The sequence below is a fragment of the Muscardinus avellanarius genome (genome assembly GCF_963383645.1).
Source record: "Muscardinus avellanarius genome assembly, chromosome: 9".
NCBI lineage: Eukaryota > Metazoa > Chordata > Mammalia > Rodentia > Gliridae > Muscardinus > Muscardinus avellanarius.
This window is the reverse complement of record NC_137795.1, coordinates 4,192,229-4,215,371: the sequence shown is the minus strand read 5'-3', so window position 1 is coordinate 4,215,371 and position 23,143 is coordinate 4,192,229. Positions and strand designations below refer to the sequence as shown.

At 39.7% G+C, this 23,143-nt stretch overlaps 1 protein-coding gene across 3 annotated transcripts in view; it reads right to left on the bottom strand.

Moving 5' to 3' along the window:
• The window catches only part of PDE1C (phosphodiesterase 1C), a gene marked incomplete at both ends in the record, with an annotated part of 503,660 nt that overhangs the window by 3,255 nt on the left and 477,262 nt on the right, over positions 1-23,143 (bottom strand). For all 3 annotated transcript variants that reach the window (XM_080701934.1, XM_080701935.1, XM_080701936.1), the window contains one exon: positions 13,630-13,698. In XM_080701934.1, coding sequence (XP_080558060.1) covers positions 13,630-13,698 — 69 coding nt within the window. The remainder of the gene's footprint in view (positions 1-13,629; positions 13,699-23,143) is intronic.

Genomic DNA, 23,143 nt, shown 5'->3' with positions numbered 1-23,143 from the left:
GAAAGAGTTTGGTCGGTGAATAATGGTAAGAAAGTGTTAAATTATCAACAAAATCAATAGTAAGCAGAATGAGACACAGGTTGTTTACCTCAAAAAGCTCGAGGCTGGGGGGGCACATCTGTGAAGTCACTGAAGCTATCCTGGTGAAAAATCAGCTCTGCAAATATCTCCCAATAATAGAAAAATACTTGGCATTTGTGATAAAGCAGAAAATTACATGTGACTTAGATGCCATAAGGAATTGATTAAATTCTGTTACATTCTTAACACATACTACTGTGACACCATGGAAACACGATGTAGAAGTCTATTAACAGAAACAGTGTAATAATGTAATGAAAAAAATTCATAATCTAATCACTCCACTACAAAATGTAGAAATATGTGCCTAGAAAAATCTGGAAGAACATTTAAATCATAGCAGTGGTTATTTCTGAGAAGCATTAACATAGCTGTGTTATTTTATTTGTGGTTATGTATACCTTCTAATTTTTCTATGATGACCAGATTTTGATGATTTATCTTTTTTTTGTGGTATTGGGGGTGGAACCCAGGGGCTTTTTAACCTCTGGGCTATACTCCCAGACCTATTTTGCATTTTATTTGAGAGCCTCACTAAGTAGCTGAGGCTGTCTTCGAACCTGTGTGATCTTCCTGTCTCAGCCTCCCAAGCACAGGGATTACAAGCATGCACCACCATGCCCTGCATGATTTATCTTTATAAAAAAAGACTTTTTTCTATAGAATCACGTTTGCTAACTATTCTATATAATCATACCTAATAGGAACTAAGTAAAACTGAGCTCACTGTGGGCTTTTGGGCTAGAGAGTCTCAGAAAGTCCCTAGCTGAGTACACTTTTTGCAGCCTACAGATTAATATGTTGCTGATGTGACAGTGAACAAAAGAGACAGAAATCCCTGCTCTTATGGGGCTTCCATTCTGGTAACGTCCCTGAAACCTGGAACTCACTTATGGAAGATAAGTATCCAGGTATGATGCTGTTACTGCAAAACCATTAATGCCCAGGGCAACTTTGCCTCTTGAGTTATCTTAACATAGTAAAGACTGTAAGCAAATGGTCGCCCTGTTGTGACATAATAATATATTTTCTTCTCTAATAATATAGCACAGAGTTATTTTTAAGATCTCCGAATACATGATTTTCCTTTTTGAAGTAAACGAGGGATTGTGGCACCATGCACCCTAAGAACAAATATAAAAACAGTCCTGCTACCCTGGAGATTGCAGCAGAGACTAGAGAGGGCTTTGGATCAAAAAGCCCTTGGTTGGAAATGTCTGGGCTAGCTGACTGAGGGCCATCCAGTCACAGGCCCTCTCCATAGTTGTTCTATTTTCACGACTCAGCATGAACTCTGCCAAAGTGTTATTGACTTTCCCACTTCTCAGCATGAAGAGACATTTACCATTTGCTGAAATTCTGATTGTCAGAACAAAAACTCTCCTTGCCACTGGAATCTCTGCAGATAGAGTTGAACCTGCTGATAGAGATAACTCCACCGAGACTGTGGAAGTACTCGTATGCCTGCTGTCACCCTCACTCAAAGTGTGGGGAAAGGGGGAATTCCAGACAGTGCTGTTTGGTATGCACAGGTTGCCTTTCCTCTCTGTGAGGAATTGAGATTTGATGACAGAGCATAAGTGCACAGCCAGGTATGAGGGCACCATCTTGATTTAATGTGGACTTTTCTTCTGGAGAGTGTGGGTGGCCTCCTGAAAGTCATTTCATTGGCCTTTTGGCTATTCCTGAGATAGTAGACTATTAGAAGAGGTCTGACACTCCCCTTTTCAAAACTACAAAACTTTTCACTGCTGAATCCAGTAGTCCGGCTATTAGTACAACCCATAGTACAACCTTCTTTCCTCGTGGAGAAGAGCCAGACGGGGAGAGAGCCAAGCCAACATCACTCACCTCATATGCCTCATCATCAGCAAGTTGGACGCCTCTTCCCCCTGGGGACACATTCAAACAGTCTGCTCTCCTCTCTTAGAGCAATTTACTGGAGAAAACAATCTAATTAGCTAATGACGATTTTGACAAAGATACCTATCTCAGCAAAGAGCCTGAACTTGGGAAAGTCATCATATATATTACTTTCGGACATACTTAGGAAAATAAAAGTTCAAGATGAAAACGGATATGTCACCATACTTTATTTTAGAATTACCCAGTGTTTACCTTCCATAACAGTGAGGCTCTTTCAGAAGTTTTAGTTCTCTTTTTTCTATGTTTATTGGTGCGTTACCGTCTCCCGTCCTAATGTAGTTCACAGGAGTAGTGACAGTGACATGCATGCACACGGCGCTTGGCTGGCTCTCTCCGGCCCCCTCCCCATTTCCTCACTTCTCCATACAGGATATTGAGATCGACACTGCTGTTCTCACATATGCATGTACTGTCGATGGAAGCGATGCCTTCATGATTCTCCCTCTTCACATCTCTTCCCCTGAACCAGTTCCCTGAGGCCTCTGTACTGGCTAATCTCAACCTAATCTTCTCTAGGGCCATCCATTTTCTTGCAAATGACATAACTTTGAAAGCTTCTTTTTTAGGATTATTTATACTAGACTAATATTTCCTAAAGTACCCTTCAATAAAGTTATGGGTGTAATGGGTGTGTTTGGGGTTTCCTCAGTCAACTGAGTAAGAGTTAACTAGGATCTTTACCCCAGGACCTATCGGCGTCTTACATGATGGAGACATGCATGAATCCCTGAGGATAGCCAATAGCATGTAGTCTTTCTCAATTTTGTTTGGCCAAAGGAGCTCTTTCTTGCTTTTTTGTTTTAAACCAGGAGTATCTGATAGAGTGTTCAGCAGAAAACGCTGCCAGAACACAGGATTAATCATTATCGATATTGTGTCATATATCATAAGTTATTTATTCAATCCATCCTTTTGTTGCAATGCACTGAGTGTGATCCATGGAGAAGAGTCACTAGTATTTATCTAAATTTGGGTCTGGCTAATTAACTTGAGTTAAATTTGATTTCCATTAGAAATAGACTTGGTTTACAATAAAGTCCGCTGTGACTTCATTGTGAGCTTGAAGAACTCAATGTAGCACAAAAAGGATCTTCCCGTAGAGAATTCTGAATCGCTGTCATAGTGAACTGCCTCCAATGGTAGCAGTTTGCTCTACTCTTAGAATATGAATAAATTCTAATGATTTTACCTTTAGAAATAGCCAGAAGTGTTGAACATCTGTTTTTATCTTTTTAAAAAATAACTGATAAGGCCTTTGGAAAAAATATTTCCATCTATAAACATTTTCAATCTTCATTTATATAATATACATATACATATACCTATATACATATACATATACATATATATATATAAAAAAGTAATCATATATTCCTGCTCACATATTGATTTATGTGAAGAAAAAGATTCTATTGCCATTTATAAAATCAGAGAATATCTGACTGTGATATCTGCATGAAATATCATGGAAAGCCCTAATAGAAATGTCAGAAACCTTGGAGGAATTTCTGATGCATGGGATTGCAAGGTTAACATCAGCTTCATTGAGGAAGGAACAATATAGGAACTGAGCCTGTGATTTTCATTTCAGGAACTACTCTGATAAAATAATGATGATAGCTGACATATTGGGCACGTAGTATACTAGGCACAATGCTAAGAATTTAACAGGAGTTAGACTTTAATCTTCACTGCACTGCTTCAAGGAAAACACTGTTATCTCGCCCTTCCTGAGTAAAGAAACTGAGATTTATGGAGCTTATATTACTCCCCAAAGTTAAGGTAAAGGAAATCAGGAGTCTGGATTCACATCCAACCAGTTGGACTTCAGACCTTCTACTCATATTTAAAATTATCTTGGCCCCAAATTCAGTTTTAATAACTACTATAAAAGGTTAAAAGAGTCCAGTTAAAACTGTACCTCATTTATGCTATCAACATTTCTGTGGATACTTGTGTCATATGCTGGATTTTTTAATTCCCTTGTTAGTAGCTATAATCATGCCTCTCTTGAAAGACAAGTAGATCACACAAGATCTATTTTCTATCACAAACAGCATGTAGTGCTGTCTGCAGTGGTGACCTGTTCTTAAATTATTCAAGTTGTATTTTCTATTAGTACAGTCCATGGTAATGGGTCAAGAAGGAACTGCATAAATGTTCCTGGCTGAAAAGTCTCTTAAATGACAGCTTTCATCTCGCCCCTCACTTATGCAGGATGGACTGTTGGCAGGTATTCCAGAAGTCTAGGCCAGAGGGAAAGCATCAAGCCAGGAAAGTTCTAGGACTGTGGGAGGAATGTTACTTAGTGGTTCTTAACCCTGGCTTCAGGCAAGAGCCTCATAGAGAGGCTTAAACCTCCTGCTGCTCAGGTAGTTCAGACACTTGGAGAAGAGTTTACTGGGCTGGTGCTGAGCCTCATGAACATTTATGACTCCATGGCGCTGCAGCTTGACAGCAGCTGTCATCACCTCCATCCTCCTCTCCTTCCCCATCTTCATGTCCATTATCTCATGTGTACCCTCCTCACTGTCCTTGGAAGGTACCCAGGTTCAGCTGCAGTCTTTTCTCCATCCACTGGGGCACTTGATTTCAATTTCTATTTTTTTTAAATAGAGATAGCAACACTCCCTTAAGGAGGCTGTGGTAAGAATGAAAAGAAATGATGCCCATGGAAGCAGACGGTACAGTGCAGACACCGCTGGTGCTTACTTGCTCTCAGGTTCTACCCCTTTCCTGAGGCAAAGACCCAATATTTGGTATTATCTGGAAAACTTGCAATTGCCAGGAAAATTCAGCAGCAGCATCTTTCCCAACTTGGGAATCTTTTTGCCTCTTTAAAACACAAAAGCATTGGCAGTGAAGCCACACTGGAACCAGTGCTTTCTTACCGTAGAAATACAACTTAGCAGCATTAACCCAACCAGAAAGTTACTCTCAATTCTACCAAATGCTGTAGTGTCCACAGTGATGACCCGTATTTTAGGTTGGCCCCCAAGCATCAGTATGTTTACAGTGCCCAGCAACTCTGATGTGTAACCAGGATTAAGGACTACTGAATAAGCTGAGATTGTTTTGTGAAAAGGCAACTATATTTCAGCCACGATGTTTGATCAGTGATATATAGAATGGAGCACGGCACATAAGCCCAGGTGCACAGTTAGGCCACAGCACTGAGGTTTGTGGGTGTCCGCTCTATGATATCTGTACAACAGTAAAATCACCCAATGATACAACCCCCTGTGAAGTGACTTAGGCTATTTCAGAATAGAGGGATGATTGAGTTGACTGACAACAGACCTGCTCCTAGCCCTTTAGGCCCACCTTACCAACTCTTGGCCCTGTGCTAAGATCTGTGACATAAAAACAAACTCATGTAAAATCTCCTTCTGGGAGAAGTGGGGGGTATTATTAGAAGAGAACTGTGCCCACATAAGAGGGCATCTCGGGTCCCTTGCAGTGACGCCCTCTCTGATGGGGTTTCATATGAAAATATTAGAAAAGTTACTTCATTCCTCACATGACTAGACTTTACTACATGAAAGATCTCACCACACAATGAAGATTTTACCTTAATAAATTTATTTGTGAATATTTGGCAGAGAACACACATTTTGGCTCATAAAAGACAAATTATCCAAAATTTACATTCATAAAAATACATACATACAGCCGGGCGTGGTGGCGCACACTTGTAATCCCAGCATTTGGGAGGCTGAGACTGGAGGATCGTGGTTTGCGGACAGCCTCAGCTACTTAGTGAGGCCCTCTGCAACTTAGTGAGACCCTGTCTCAAAATAAAGAATAAAAATAGGGCAGGGGGTGTAGCTAGGAGGTCTAATGCCCCTGGATTCCATCTCCAGACCAAAAAAAAAAACACACACATATATATATATATATATATATATATATATATATGTGTGTGTGTGTGTGTGTGTGTATGTTATATATGATATATTTATATATATATATATATGGTAAAATCATATATATGATTTTCATTCAACTACCCAAGGGAACCACTTGCTGAAACCAAACAAACAAAGAAAACCAAACAAATCAAACAAAGCAAAACTATTTAGCCCACATTTTGAATCATTTAGAAAATGTAAAAATATAGGGGTCTACTCAGTGACTTTAAGTAAGTCCTAACCCCAAGTATAAAAGAGTGCCAACAGGAAGTGTGGCTTAGACAACCAACGGCATGAGTTCTAGTCCTTGGATTCTAATCTTAATGTAATTCAGAAAATGTAGGGAAGTTAGGAAAATGACAAGGGCGCTTCTGATTGTCAAGACTCTGTGTTCATCACGCAGAGTCGTTTCCACTAGGAGCCATCCCTGAGCAGACCCCCCTGCTCTTTGAGATGCTCTATCCCTGGGCTTCATTCCACCAACAGTTCAGTCCTGTACATCAGCTTCTTGAGGACAGGGACAGAATGGAGGCTCACTTGCATTCCCAGAACTTAATCATAGTACTGATAACAGTTGGTGCTGAGAATAAACTACTCCACCTCACACTCAGTGACCTGCATAAATCTCCCACTTAAAGGATAAATGACTCACTTAAAATATACACCAGCTGGCAAAGTTGTCAGAGTCTACAAGAACTAATATATCTACCTTACTTCTGCAATGTCTTGACACCTGGGTTTGCTTACAAAAAATGCCAGCTAGTTCCTATGCACTCAAGTTGCAGGTCGGAGACTTGAGAAAGTCTTTGCTTTACACACCTGCTATAGCCTCAACTCCCATCTGCAGGTCTCATTATAAGAGAGGCACCGAGGCATAGTGCTCAAGCTCTCTGCCCCTGACAAACATGAGAAAGGAGAGTAACAATTAAATAAGGCCAGAAAATCAAGCCTTCTATCCACAGAGTGGTTACCTATCAAACATCCTGTGATATTAAAAATAAAAATAATGAAAGAAATCTCCTTTAAGGAGTTGATCATTTTAAGTTGCAGTCTGCTTTCATTTTGTTTCTCCCCTGGCACACACAAAGGGCATGGTGTATGCTACGTCAATGGAGAAAAACATTTTGGACATCATGAAAGCTGTCTTTCATGCACCTGTTTTTCATCAGCGTGTACGTTTTTTTTTTCCATATAGTTCTATGTCCTTGGTCTATACTAACACGTGACCAGTTTCAGAAGAGTCTTGTAAAGGTACCTTTCTTTAGGGTCACAGAGCTCTGAAGTGCTAAATCAAGGCATAACAACTACATTTTTATTAGATTCAGAGTAAGTAGCAACTGTCATCCCTAAAACCGATCTCAAGGTGAAAGACAGTCACAGAGAAAACAGTCGTTCAAGTCTCCACAAGGGCACAGGATGTTTCCACACTCCAACTAGGTCCTTGACATCAGTAGATGGGGAATTGATCTACTCCCCAGGCAGAATGCAAACATGAAAAATTAAAAAGGTAGTAACAAATGCAGACAGTTTAGCATCAGTCTTTACTTACTGGTTGTGAATCTCACAGAAAAGAGCTCAGGCTTTGCTACTTTGGGCAAGCTATTTATCTGTTTGTAACTCAGTTTTCTAATCTGGGAAGTGGAGATAATAGTACCTTCCTGAGAGAGTTAGGAGGAATTAGTATGTGTTAAGAACCTAGCATTCCTTTGATGTTTGTAGGTATGCGATACATGTAAAAGTATTTGTTAAAAACCTGTTTTGGGAGATGAGAAGCCACCACTTCTGAAGTTAAGAACCCAGTAACTTACAATACATGTAATTTGGTTTTGGCAAAAGAAACACAGGCCTTCTAAAATGTCTTCAGACCTCAGAGGTGGCCAGGTCTCTTCCAAGGAAGCTTCCAGGTAGATGTTTTATCCGTAGTCCCCTAAAAGAGGACACACAACACTGTCATTGGAAGCCAGCTGGTATCTAACACAAACCTTTTCTAGAGCAGGCAGTAGAGCTTAGAAGCAGAGCCTCATCTATGCCAGAACTACCATGCACTCCAGCAGCTGCACACAGGAGCAGCAAGCAGCTGTCTCTGCATCAGCAAGGCACTGTGGTACTGTACCTTTTCATCTAAGAGCACTGCAGGGAAGTGAGGTGCCCCGGGATCTGCTCAGAGGTGAGTAATGGGCTAGTCTGGATCATTAGTAGTCATAACTGTTAGAGGCGGCAAAGCTCTGCGCCTTCCTCCAGCAAGAACCAACATTTCCCTGGCTCTCCATCATTGACAGCCCACCCACGGAGCTTGACAGGATTCACAAGTTCCATGGGGAAATAGATGAAGTCAGTGCTAGAAGAAAAGTTGGCTACAGGTGCTATTACTTTTCTCTATGAGTTGCTTTGCTATAGATGTGCAAGGAATCAAGGTGACATCCACAGGGCAGTTTTCTGGTGCTGGATCTTCAGGGTGATCCCCTTAGGTAACTTCAGAAACCACATAAGCAGATCTTTAATGAAGTAATACCAGTGGCTCCTGGCTTGATACACACTACTTGTAGAACGTCCTTCCTACTCAATTCCTCATCCTAACACCTGTCATGCCCAGTAGGTTTGAAAGGGAAAACATTATACTCCTTGGAACTATATGTTAAATTAAAAAATTGTTTTGCAAAACAGCTACAAATTTTTTCACTTGCTTATTTAATAAAAATATTTTAAGCAAACAGAATGCAGAAATGCTAACATAACAAATATTTATACTCTCAATAGAGTTTAATCAAATACTGATGTTGTCTATATTTTCCCCAAAACATTTAATAAGCATTTAGATAACATAGGTGGAATTCAATTACCTAATAATTTTTCTTTGTCTTATTTATCTTTCTCTCCCCAAAAAGCTGTCATCCAGAATTTGGTATTTATCATTTCTGTGCATATACATTCACAAGACTATTACATTTGCACCCGTTAAATATCTAATATTTCTGAATGTTTTAAAATAATATAGATTGTGTTGGATGCTATATATCTTGTTGTAACTTGCTTTACTTGCTCAATATTGTTAAGCACTCTTAACAGAAAAAATGAAAAGCAATTATATGTAAGGGAGTCACTGAATATTATGTAGCCCATTTCTATGATAGATGCAATACAGATGTTTTCCAGAGAGCCAGCCTTATAGTTTGCATGGGAATTGTTTTGCAATATATTAGCAAATCCATTATGAGTTTTTAAAATAGGTGTGTCTCAGAAAAATGGAGCTGCATTTTGCTTTTCTTATTTAATTAGATAATCTTTATATTTTAAAAGCAAACTTAAACCACTTACAATTTTTGTTATTTAGAGACTCTGGGGATTTATTCCTATCATCTAATTGTGTTTTGTATTTAGCATTCTTTATTCTTTGCTGTTTTTTTTCTTCTCTTTATTAAGTTGTCATATCATCTATGGTTTCCTTGTTGTCCATCTGTTGATTTAGATGCTTGTCTTAGACATCTCTGGCTACTATAACAAAGTACCATATCATGACTGGGTGGCTTATAAACAACAGAAATTTCTTACAGTTCTGAGGCTGGAAGTCTAAGACTAGAATGGCAACATGGTCAGGTTTTGGTAAGGTATTTAGGTTTATAGGATGTCAGCTTTTTGTGGCACCCTCATATGTGGACAGAGAGCCAGCTAGCTCTCTGAGATGTCCATGAGAACTCCCCGCTAATGACCTACTAACCTCTAACTTTGATAATACTGGGATTAGAGTCCCACATATCAGTTGGGAAGGGCACAAGTATTCAGTTCATAACCATGATGTAGGTTATATTTTAATTATTTTACTGATGACACTTAGTTGTTAAAAAGCTACAAAATTACAATGTTCTGTCCAAGGACAAAATAAGTATTAGCACTCCTTAACTCTATATTAAAATATCCCCACCTTCTCTTTCTTATTTTAATATAAAAACTGGACATTATTTTTTGGTCACTAGTTACTCAAATTTATCAATGTGTTTTATTTACTTGTTTGCTTGCCATTAATTCGTGTATCTCACATCTCTGTTTTGGGTCGCTTTCTTCTTGAAGTATATATCTCTTAAGACTTTTCTGTATACCTAAAAATATTTTTACTTGGTCTTCACTCATAACTAACAAGTTGGATGTTTTCCCTTCACACATGGAAGATACATTTTCATCACCTTCTGGTATCTCTTGATGCTGATGCAAATTTTGCTATTTGTTGATTGCCTGTTCATTACACTCAGCTTCCCTGAATGTACCCAGCTTCTCACTGCGTTTAAGATTTGCTTGCCCTCAATGTAGTTTTGGGAAGCCCTCTTCAAAGTCTTTAGGTATGCATTTGTTTTTGTTTTTTTTTTTTAAATAGGAATGGCAATTGGTGTGGATTTTTTACCTAAGAATTTTAATCTTTCTTCATTTCTGGGAAACTGTCTTCTATTTGTTGAAATATTGCTTCTCTAGCACTCTCCCCATATTCTAGTAGAATTCCTAAGTCATATAGTTTATTTATCTCCCGTGCTTTTTCCTTTTTTGTGCTACAAAATTCACTCTTTGAAGGTCTACCATTCAGTGGTTTTTAGTACATTCATAAAGCTGAGCAACCATCACCACCGACTAATTCCAGAGCACTTTAATCTCCTCTAAAGGAAACCTCATTCTTTTAAGAAGACACACCCAATTCTCTTCTTCTCCAGCCTCTGACAAACATAAATTTATTCTGTCTCTATGAATTAGCCTGTTCTGCAGATTTTATATAAATGGGGTCATTTGACACATGGTTTTCCTTTGCTGAGAAAACATTTGCAAGCCTCACTGATGTTGTAGAATATACCAATACATCTTCATTCATTTAGAATATGACCTTTTGCTATAATATTAGATGTCAACCACTAAGTCAAGCATGGGAAGGAGGGATGGGGAGGGAACGGGGTGGGGGTTGGGTAGGGGCTAACTGGGCGATGTGCCCATGTATGTCTACACAAGTTTTTATCCCATTATGATGTATGAATACAGTGCACCAATAAAAAAATTTAAAAAAAAGAATATGACCTTTTGTTTATATGGTCATCAGTTGATGAATGTTTAGGTTATTTACATAATTGGACTACTGTGAATACTGCTGCTATGGTTACTTGTGAACAAGATTTTATGTGAATGTATGTTTTCAGTTCCCTTGGGTATATACCTGGGAATGGAACTGTGAGGTCATGTGATCGATCTTATACTTTTTAACATTTTAAGGAACTAAGGAACATTTCTGGAGTGGTTATACCAGTTTATATTCCTACCAGCAATGTGTGAGGGTTCTAATTTCTCCACATTCTTTTAACACTTGTTATAGTATATCTTTATTTAATTCTAGTCTTCCTTGTGCATTTGAAGCAGAATCTCATTGTAGTAGATTTGCATTCCCCTGACTTACAATGATGAGAATCCTGTTATATACTTATTAGCCATTTGTAGATCTTTGGAGAACTGCCGATTCTAGTCTTTCACCTATTTTTTGAGTTGTTTATTTTCTGCTGCTTTTGGTTGCCTTTACATTCTGTTGGTAGTGTCCTTTGATTCACAAGTTTTTAATTTCAGTGAAGTCCAATGTATCTATTTCTTTTGCTGCCTTTGGGATTTTAGCATTGTGTGCATTCCCCCATCTCCTCCCCTTCTCAATAGTTTCTTGACCTGACTAGAGCTTTGTAGTTATTTCTACCTGGTCTCTTAAACTTCCACATCAGTGCCAGGACTTAAAATGACACGTGTGTCTAATGCCCCCCAATCATACTGGGGATAGTGTAGACCCAACTCCACAGCTAGCTTGGTCTGGTAGAAAAGCTGGATCAATGTCTGTTTCTCAGGACCAGCAACTTAATGTTGATATCATCAGGCTACGGCCCCAGGCATTGAGGCAGCAGCAGTGTTTTAGCCTCCCACTCCACCCCCAGATCAGACTGTGACCCAGAGCTCACTGGCCCTCCTGCTCCTCCTGATATCCCCACTCTACTGATTGTAAAGTGAACTATTACTTCATGTACAATTAAGAAAAATGTGCTCTTAATTAAATTATCACACTCCATGGATTACAAGACGCCCTAATTCCAGAAGGTTTAATATGCAAGGCCATGTGCCTCTCAGAATGGATGAAATATGTTAATTCCCAAAGGAAGAAATTTAAAACATTAACATTAAAAGACAGTTTTTAAAGTAATAAAATAAAGGCAAACCAAAAAGGACGTCATTTTTCTTATCAAATTGGTAAAGTATTAAAAATAATGTTCAGCATTACCAAGGGGATAGTAAAATAAGAAATTATATTAGTAACTCAGTTTATCTCATACAAATAATTTTGATCATAATATGTCAAGAACTTAAATATGTCTACATTCTTGAGCTAGTAGTCCTACCTACAAGAATCTGTCTTTACCTATACTTATGGAATCAGAATAGGAGTCATGTACAGGAATGTGACATTAGACATGGTGATAAAATGCAAGCTATATAAATACTAAATTATCAATAAACACATAAATACACCATGGCATAATCATACAATATCAGTCCATCACTGAAATATTTGTTCATTAACAACCATATAGAACAATTCTTATAATGTAAGGGTAAATTTCAAAAGAGAGAAAACAAAATTCCACATAAAATATAATTTGCATCTAAGAATAAAAACATTTAATAAATACCAAAAGAAAAGGTGATCCTGGTTAACTGAAGGGTAGCATTATAGGCAACATATTTACTTTATTACTTAAAACAGTTTCGCAATGACTATGTTTATCTTTTATTACCTCTACTTCTCCTCAAATGATGTGTTTTTCCAAGTTCCACTACAATTAAAAAAGTAAGCCTGGACATAGAATGTGTACATGGATATAGAATGACCAATAGCCGGGCATGGTGGCACACACTTGTGATCCCCACGCTTGGGAGGCTGAGGCAGGAGGATCGCACGGGTTCGAAGCCAGCCTCAGCTACTTAGTGAGGCTCTCAGCAACTTAGTGAGACCCTGTTTCCAAATAAAATATAAAATAGGTCTGGGAGTATAGCCCAGAGGTAAAAATTCCCTGGGTTCCACCCCCAGTACCACCAAAAAAAAAAAAATGACTAATAAGCATTTCTTATATTAACTACTAACTACAAATGATTGTTATGAATGCTTAATAATTCTCTAGTAAGTGCTAGATGGGACGTAGGTCATATATAATATATTCTTCAAGAGTAGACATTAGTTATGTTATTAGTTATGGCACTGTCTCAGTAGTATGCTAAATTTATAAGCATCATTTCTAATCCTTATCAGACACAGGAGACAGATGAATAAATTAAAGCTCTGAGAAGATCTGAAGTGTAGATGAGGTCACAACATTTTAATGTGGCAAAGCTGGAATCTGAACTCAAATCTTTCTCTCATACTCCTTCCCCTTCATCATCTCCTGCCAGAGGCAGAGCTTCATAGCCTGTCCAGGTGGATATCAAGAAAGTACAAGATTGTATTATTCCCCTTGGTGGGTGGAAGAGATTGTGACCCAATTGTAGACATATGACCACTGCTGGACAAACCTCACAAATGGGCAAGACAACAAATAAGCTCTCTGATAAGATGAAGGCGACAAGATAAATAAAGGGGGGACTCTCAGCCCATCAATTGCTACCCTTTTCAGTTGTCTGTAGTCACCAAGATAAAGGTGCAATGTCGTTTACCCACCTGGCAAGGTAAGGCGGCTTGTGGAGCTCGTGCTGGGGGCTGGAGAGCCATGAGAACGCCTCTTTGTGCCTGTGAGGAAAAAAAGGAGGATAAGGAAAATCAGGATCATGGATAAACTTCTTGGACGGGTAGATGCTCATCTGAAACTTTACCAAATTATCCACAATGCAGGGTCTGAAAATAACATTTACAAGAAGACTGAGTGAAGTGATGGGAGTGGTGCCCATTCTAAGACCCAGAAGAGCCAGGAGTCCAGCTTTGACCTTGATGAGTGACTGTGCTCATCTCCCCAGTTGGCAGGTTGGCATCCTGGGGACCAATGCACTGGAAGGGGCTGCACCTCATCACCACCGGGAAATCTTCCTAGATATGCAGTTCCCTGGGCATTGCCCCCAGACACTCCATTTGCCGTGCACAAGGGTGCCCCCCAGCATTATTTTTAAAAATCCCAACCCAAATGATTCTAATGCCCATCCGTGGTGGAGAACTACTTGCTGGGAAAGGGAAAGTTCTGGATTTAGGTTTAAGAAATCAGGGGTCTGGTTCCTGCTTTGTCCCTGTATCCTTTCCTACTGGACCTCAAGCCATTAACTAGAACTCTTTGGGGCTCAGGTCTTCATCTGAAAACTGAGGGAAATAGCAGCACTGGCATCAAAGTGTTCTGGTGAAGACCCAGGGACCCAGTGTGTGCGAGAGCTTATGGACCATGGGGGACACAAACACTGGGTGGGTGGGCTCTCTGGGTTCCCCAGCATCTGGAGATGAATGCTTATTTGGAACTGGGTGGTCTTTGTTCAGCTTAATGGGTTATGAGGAACTGAAAAGGCAGCCTCCAAGGCAGAATCAGTGGGAAGAGAGCAGAGCAGAGGGACATCGAAAGGGCTGAGTTGTTCTGCAAAACAACAATGAAATCTCGAGTAGTGTATATGTGTATGTGTTATGTCTATACACATACATACATATATGTGTATATAGGCACACAGACATATCTCTGCACATGTGCTTTCTATACATTTATAATTATTATTTATTCATTTGTTTTTCCAAAATAATGAGGAAAAAGAGGCCTGAAAGCCATAATCCAACAATTGACAGATTTCTGCAGTTTGAGTTGATAGAAAGGAAGAATTTTTTTTCTGAGGATTGAACCCAGAGGCATTCTACCTCGGAGCTACAAACCAGCCCTTTTTGTTTTGAAACAGGGTCTCACTAAGTTATTGAGGGTCTAGCTAAGTTGCTGAGGCTGGCCTTAACCTGTGCTCCTCCTGTCTCAACCACCCGAGTTCTAGAATTCCACACCCAGAAAGAGGGTTCTTAAGCAGAGGATGTAAATGAGGCAATGTTATTCCTGTCAGATGTCCTTCAAGCTTCTCAAACTTTTAGTGAAAACTCCTACATATGCAGAGGTCCGGTGCTAGTAGAGGTTGTGCTGATGGGAAACCCCCTGCCTGTCAACTGCATCAGTGGTAAAGGTGACGAGATGAACCCCAGGATGATCTGCATCAGAGGAAGCAGGAATCTGGGGCTGGAGGTGAGGGGGAGGAGCGAGCTCTCTGTGCACAGGATTCCTGGTGAGAAGTGAAGAAGAGCACTGTGGATGATGCATGGCACTGTTTTGGTTTAAAGAGCATGGTAGCAACCCCAGCACTGTGCTATTGCTGCTAGGAGATGATTTGCCCAGGGTGATTCTCTGGCCAGAACCAGGGCCACCTCATTCACAAGCCCAGGTGGTGCTATTCTGTGTCCTGCACAAAGCACAGTGGGCCAGAAGAGGGTCCTGAGTGAGGACTACCAGGATTCAAACTCATGCCACTGGCCCCCTGCTGCACCCAAAATTCCTCTGTGTTCCACTGGATCCAACCCCACCCCCCGTGGGGACACCAATGACTCAGTGTTTATCCTTCCAAATACGAGACTTTTTACTTGTATCACAGTGTATTTGGGACAAAATTTCTCAACACAATACTATGAAATTTGAGCTGCGTAATTCTTTGTGGTGGGGAAGTAAGCAGCATTTCTGGCCTACCTCCACTAGATGTCAGTACCCCTCTCTAGCCATGACAATCAAAAACTTCCTCCAAACAGTGAAAAATATTCTCTGAGAACCACTGTTCCAGGATGAACATAGGAGTTAGGCTTTTCATTCAGAGCCCTGGCTCCAGTGTAGCTACTTGGTCATTAATAATAGTGATTACCACACACCAAGTAGTTGCTGGCACTCTATTAATTAGGCACAAGGAAATGTGCATTAATTTTTTATACCAACATCTAATGAAAAATTCTCATTTTATGGTATTTAAAGACAAAAAATAAGTAATTTGTATAAAGATAATGGGTATTGGGGGTTAAATTTAAACCAAGACCCTCAAAGTTCATACCTATAGAAACGTGGTCCTCCCAACCCATTATCTAGGCTTTCTTCATTAGTCTCCCAATTTGGTCTAAGGATAATAAATATATGGTGGTAAGATATTCAGGGAGGTGTGGCAAACCTTGTGTGATAGAAATGTCCTTCTTCTTATCTAACTAGTGGAAAATATATTAACTTTCTTTTCCTTGTCACCAGGGATCCTCTTGTTGAGTGATCCAATTTAATCCTGCCTACTCAGGTAAATGAAATGTCACAGAGCCTTCAGCGACTATAAGCTTTCAATGTGGAAATACCCTCCATTGCCAGGTTTTTTCATAGGATTTCTTGGTGTAGTTGAAAACAATAATAATAACATCATGTGATCTTCCAACACCCTGTATCTTGATGGCTTTTCCTTGGGGAAATTTTCTCATATCTTGGTAACTCCTTTACAGATCCTGAGTGAGACAGGCAGCTCTCCAGACCATGTGTCAAGGAAAATGCAGATATTGAAAACTTTCTGTAAACGCTATTATTTTCTCTGTATACTGTGAAACATTTGATCTATCAAGAGAGGTGGAAAGTATCCCACTCAGACTCTCCTTATCATGAGTCATACACATAAACCCGACCTGTCTGTGATGTCTGCAGACCTTCAGACAGCACCATAGACCACTGGGGTGGCTCTGAGTCAGCTTTCCACTGGCTCCCAGTTCACTGAGCTTGTATTCCTGAAATCAGTTTTTATCTACAGTCAACAAGTTGTCTATCATTCTGCTCAAAGTTCCACTCATGGGAATAATAACCAATTGATCTAAGATTTGATTCCTAAGACCTTTTACCTCTCTCTTACTCCTATCCAAGGGAAAACATGAGGAACTATGTCAGAAGATGCAGATACATAGGAACTCCCACACTGTCTCTACAGTACCATGCAAGCAGACATCTGGATAAGCCATTGCATGCCACTGGCTCTAGGTTTAACAGTAGAAGTCTACACAGGGATGCTGTACAATAATAATGACTCAGTATTCACTCTGTCCATGGTTTTTAGTCCTGGTTACATATTAGGACCCTCTGTCATATGATGACAGCTGAGCCCCTCACCCAGGGATGCTGTTTTTAAATTTTGTTTTGTTTTTATTTGTTTGGTCAGCAGTAGGGCGTAGGCCTGAGTACTTTTTAAAGGGAGTTTCCAGACATATTTCTTTCAGCTCTCAGGAGATTATCCTTCTTTCTTCCGAACAACCAGTTACTTTATTCTCATGGACGATGTGAATTTGGTAAGTAATTTCTTTCTTGTTTTTTGTTCTGTTTTGTTGTTGCTGCTGCTTTCATTCACTTTGTTGTTGTTGTTAGGTTTCCAGGAAGCTTAGATCCAGTTTAAGATTTAATCGGGAAACTGGGGGAGCCTCTTATTTAGTCTGTATGACAACATATAAAGATTTGTCTTAGTTTACTGGCTGTACCTCTGGTTTTATTCTTCTTTCTTAACTAAAAAACAATTTTGTATTCAATATATATGATGTCAGAATTCTCAAATATTTTGTAAATGAGGTAGTTAAAGGCAAATAAATGAACAACTCGATTGGTGCGACAGGAAGTTTCATTTTTCTCATCTATTAAATTTTAAAAACATCAATTTCAAAAAATTGTGAGGATCAAGTAAAAGTTCACATATGAAAGTGCTTAGCAATATGTGAAGTACAACAGTGTCCATTTTTGCTTATATTCAAAAGGAAGTGTGTGTGAGTGTGCCTGTGTGTGTGTAAATCGCTCTCATTTGTCAACTTTGGGAAGTAAACACTTCAAGGTCGAGAATTACATCGCCCTTGACCCACAGTGAATGTTTAAAGAGTAAACAACCCAATCAGTCAGCTCAGGGCAGAAATGTCATCACTATTGCTTATGACTTGAGGTATCTTTTGACAAATGAATAGCTTTCAGATATTTCAAGTTAATGTCCCTGGTTGGTTCAGCTAAAAGGCAATAAATCCAATTCATCAGGAGGCCGGAAGAGGACAGTGATGGAATCGACAACCGAGGCTGCCCGCCGGGGGCGAGCACGCATACCTGAGATTCAGGACATCTTGTGGGGTGTGCTAAATCCCAGAGATTTGCAGCTTAACCTCTAACAAATCATTTCCCCTCTGCAAAATGGAACTAGCAAAGCCAAAGCAAGCCTGGTGGGAAAAGGGTGATTTAAGAGCCCTTTGAGAACAAACACCAATATTACACATAGTCTGATAACCTTAATGTTGTTATAATACAACCCACACCCACAGGGCAGAGATGGGTGCTGAAAGATTGGAGTTGTGAGTGTCTGTTAACGTACTGAACACTTTTAATCACCATTTTTTTTTTAGCATATTAGAAATTTCTGTCTCTATGATACCCACGCACCTCTGGTCATTATTGCTAAGTATATCTTCCAACATCTTTGTGTTCCATTGGGGTCATAGCAAAGGTCAATGAGCCAATGTCTCAGAACACACCTTAATTTCTATCCCTTTAAGTTGAAAGAGCGCCAAGAGAAGTCCAGATTGCTTGGGGCTGGTGAATCACTGAGAGTTTGGAGGGCTTCAAGCAACCTGCATCTCTCTAAGAGTGATCTTCCAATGGTATATATTCACGGTGCTAAATGATATTTTTCTACCACAATACAATACTATTAACATTATTCTTGCTTCGGTGTGACTTGATTATGTATGTTAATCACAAAAAACAATGATCAAAAATACAAGAGCTACTCAGACATGCAAAAATATACATGATTTAAATGAAGCTGTTTTAATATTTGAGTATGGCTGTTTTAATATTTGACCCAGTGATTGTACATCTAGAAGTCTGTCCAGTGGAGATATTGTGAAAAGTGACAAAGCCCTATTTTTTAATTTTATTTTATGGTTTTTATTTTTTATGTTTTTTATTTTATTTTTATGTTATTTGAAGTGCAAAAACTAAAATAAAAACACATACCTTAATTATCCAAATTAAGAGGTAGTTAAGTAAACTAAGCTGCCACTGAAATTATATTGAGGAGTTTTTAATAATATTTACAATCCATTGTCAATGAACTGTAATGTAAAATTAAATATACTGTATGGATTTAGCTGCATAAAACATGTAGTAAACACCATATGGAAACACAGTAATGTATTAACAGTGGTTAATTATTCTACGGTATTTTAGAAGTAATTTTAAGTTCTTCTCAACAGTCTGGTAACAGCAGTGTCATTATAATACAACTAAACCCCTGAGGGCAGAGGTGGATTCTGAAAGATTATATTTTAAAATATAAGTAATAATCTATTGTAGTCACTGCACAAGAACAGTAAACACAAGGAGGCAGGCCGGGAGGGGTATTTGTGTAATGCACCTCATCACCACAAGGGGTTCCCTTCTGGTGACCCTTCGAGGGAAGCAGGCTGGGTGTGTTAGAGAATGTAAACCACTTACACCCCAACCAAGGTAAAGACTATTCAGATTCCTCGAGAACAGGAAAATATTTCCAAATAAAGGCCTTAAAAGGGAGGAAAGAAAAAAATTTGAAAGTTACCTCACAGGGCTACAAAATCATAACATCATTGTACCCTGACGAACAATAACACGTGGGTGCCAGTCTAAGCCTTTGAACGCTAAGGTTTCCTATGCCTTGAAGCTTCCGCTAAGGCATCAATTACACCCCTTGGTCAACAAAGATTAATCAAAATATGATACAGTCATATTCTGTGAACATCTACGGAAATGTAAGCGAAGATATGTGGTCCCTGGGTTTTATGTGGTATGTGATGGGGGATATAAAAGAAAAGGTGGGATGAGTTTGGCCTGCCAATATCTGGGGACAGAACATGGACACCAATAAAAAAAAATATTGAAAGAAAGGAAAAAACCAACCTTTTTATTCTTTGAATTCCAATTAAGAGGTTAACTCATTGTTTTTATTTGGTAACCAGAAGAACATACAGGTATTTATTCATTACTAGATGCTGAGGGGAAATTACACATTGAAGGACTATCAGGCTCATTTGTGCAATAAACATTTACAATGAACACATCTTTATCTCTTGAGAGCAGTTTGGCATTCTGTTTTACACGAATTCCCTATGATTCAGTTTTGCATTTGGAGACAAGATGCTAGGCATTTGAGCACATTGTTTTTGTACAAATCTGTGTCACAGGGAACAGAACACTCTTCATGAGAACGGATGGTCATTCTCTTGCTCTTTGATGTATGAACACAAACTGAAACCTGTATTTCGTCTGCCAGAAGCATATTTCACATCATGGAAGTTAGAATATCACTGCAGCAAAGTAAAGACAAGTCCATTTCCATCCTTTGTTTTATAAGACCATTTGTAGGACATATAAAAAAATCCCCTTCCTTAGTCCTCCAAAATATATTTACTCAACATGATCTGGGTGGAAGTTAAGAATTTTTATCTCCCTCTTATGAGTCTTGCTAAGTGTCCTTGATTTTAATTCAGACATTTTCCAAAAAATCCAGCTGTATGTATTTGCAAAGCAGAAAAATCAGTTTGAGGAGATGAGCTGACTTCTCCATTTGTATATGGTCAGCTCCTTTACTAGGAGGCAAACTACAGCCCCAAGTGAGACCGGAGCATCCTGGGGAAGAAACCGTGGTGCTCTACACCAAGGAAGAGAGTAACAATACTAAGTTGGCCTTGAAGTGACTTGCCTTGTTTTGAGTCCTTGATCTCCAGTAAAGATTTCCTTTTCCTTGCTTCCTTTTACCAAGCTACCCCTTCCTCCCTACCTGTCCCACTCTGCCTTTCACACCCAACATTTCCATATGTGGATCACGCTGGAACATGGCGCCTTGCCTTTTGCTGCGATTACTCTGTGTTTTGTGGGCTGAAATGATACTGCCAGCAGAATGGCTCATCTAGACACAGGCAAATGAAATAAATATGAGAAAAGTAGCAAAATGGGAGGAGTCAAAAAGTAAAGGGCAAAGAAAGAGTGCGGAAGAGGGTGAGGATAGTTAAATTAGAGGGTGAACTAGTGTAGTGGTACAGTAGGCACCAGGGCTGATAGAACCTAACTAAGCTCTACAAATGCAAATAGCAAGTATATTTTCAAAAACTTTACAGCATATAAAATGGTATAAAAATATCATCAAAGCAAGAAAAAGAAAGGTTTATGCTACCGCTCTATTTCTGGAATCAGTCACTGGAATCAGTAAAATATCTACTGGCTGTAGATAGTGGTATGTGACTATATTTTGGTACCATTGCACATACACCTGTTCTAAGATAAGGACAGTAGTACACGAACCCTACCCCAAGACAGATCACAACATAGGAGCCAAGACTACTTACTGTCGTGCCTCCAGAGCAGTCTATTGAAAACTACTCGATGCCACTGAGTATTAGCAGGATTTGTTTTAAATGTGTTACCCTGCTCCATAAACTGAGAAACGCTTCTGCAGGTGCTGAAGTTGATTTTCATAAAGAATATTTGGCTGAGGGTCAGTGCCGTGACTGAAGCTATCAAAGCAGATAGGATGGCAGGGACCATGGCCTGCTACAGCCAGCACCTACCCTGAGAGGTGGTGACAGTCTGCCTAGGGCTAACTAAATGAGTATACCTTCAGGGAGTTGGACAGGCCCACCTGTCAGTGACTCCAATCTTCTGTAGCTCACCTGTCAGTCACTCCCATCTTCTGTAGCCCACCTGTCAGTCACTCCCATCTTCTGTAGCCCACCTGTCAGTCACTCCCATCTTCTGTAGCCCACCTGTCAGTCACTCCCATCTTCTGTAGCCCACCTGTCAGTCACTCCCATCTTCTGTAGCCCACCTGTCAGTCACTCCCATCTTCTGTAGCCCACCTGTCAGTCACTCCCATCTACAGTAGTAACTCAGGCTGAGCCCAAGTTCATCTAGTGAAGCCTGCTGTTGCCAGTGTTCATCCACTTTTGCTGAGGAGAAGAAGCCAGGATAAATGTGAATCCCCCCTCAATATGTTTGCCAACATGCTAAAGAAAAATTGGCAAGAGGAGGAATTATTTCCAAAAGTAATCAAGAATCAACAATGTTTAAATTTGTCCTTCATGAACCTTTCAGTCCAGGTCCCCCTACTGCACCCTACCTCTTTAATGTAAAAACAGACATTTCCTTTAATGAAGCACCTTTCCCTTTTCCCAGGCTTTCTTAGAGAGGAGCATCTGTCTTTTACAAATGCTCAGTGAGGATTTCCAGAGGCCAACTTCCCACATCCACTGCTTAGATAAGTGCTGTCTAATGTCGATAGTGCTTCTCCATCTCAGGTCTAGTGTCAGCTCTGTGCCCATCCGTGTCTTTGATGACAGGAACCCTTAAAACTTGGAATCTGGCCTTCAGGTACTGCGCCTCTTGGTTCTAAGACAGATAATGCATAGAAATACCGTTGCTTCTCATTTCCATGTTTTCCCTAAACTCATTTCCTCAGTGATGACTCCTCTAGTCACTGATCACTGTTGATGAATTGCAAGCATTACTTCCCCTTTATTCATGAATAAGATCCCGTGTGACATCATTACTGCGACATCACGCTCTTTCGCAATCTGTTTTGCTGTGGATCTGTGCTACACCCGCCATACCACTGGTGGGACAGAACTGCGCAATGGTTTCTTCTGTTGCAAAAATAGATTTTCCTATTTGCTCCAAAAGAGTGCACTTTGAATGTCAAAGTTTCATCCTGGATTCTAAATAAGTCCACCGGTGTTTCACATAGATCGTCATCACCTCTTTTGATAGAGCACGTTCAGATAAATCGTTTTGTGGCTATGACTTTCTTGTTTCCTCTCAAAAGGCCACAGAGCAAATTTTATTTTTTATAAATATGGCACTGGCAATTTCCCCCAAATCATCTGCCATTTCCTATTTCTTATATTAAGCTATCTGTGTGGCCAGGGTTTGTCTGCATATACTTAGAAGGAAAGTCTCAGGAAAGTGATGTGCGTGGCATACAGATGTTCAGCACATTTCCAGGTATATTTGAATCCTGTTTGCCTTCACAGGTGAACAGTGAAGTTCTGTTTGACAATTCTGCCTGTGTTGCCTGATACTGACTGAGTGCCAGGCACTGTAAGGGAGCCATACTGCAGACCCTCTGATGCATGTGGGCATCTCAGCATGAGGAGAACAAAACTTCCAACTAGA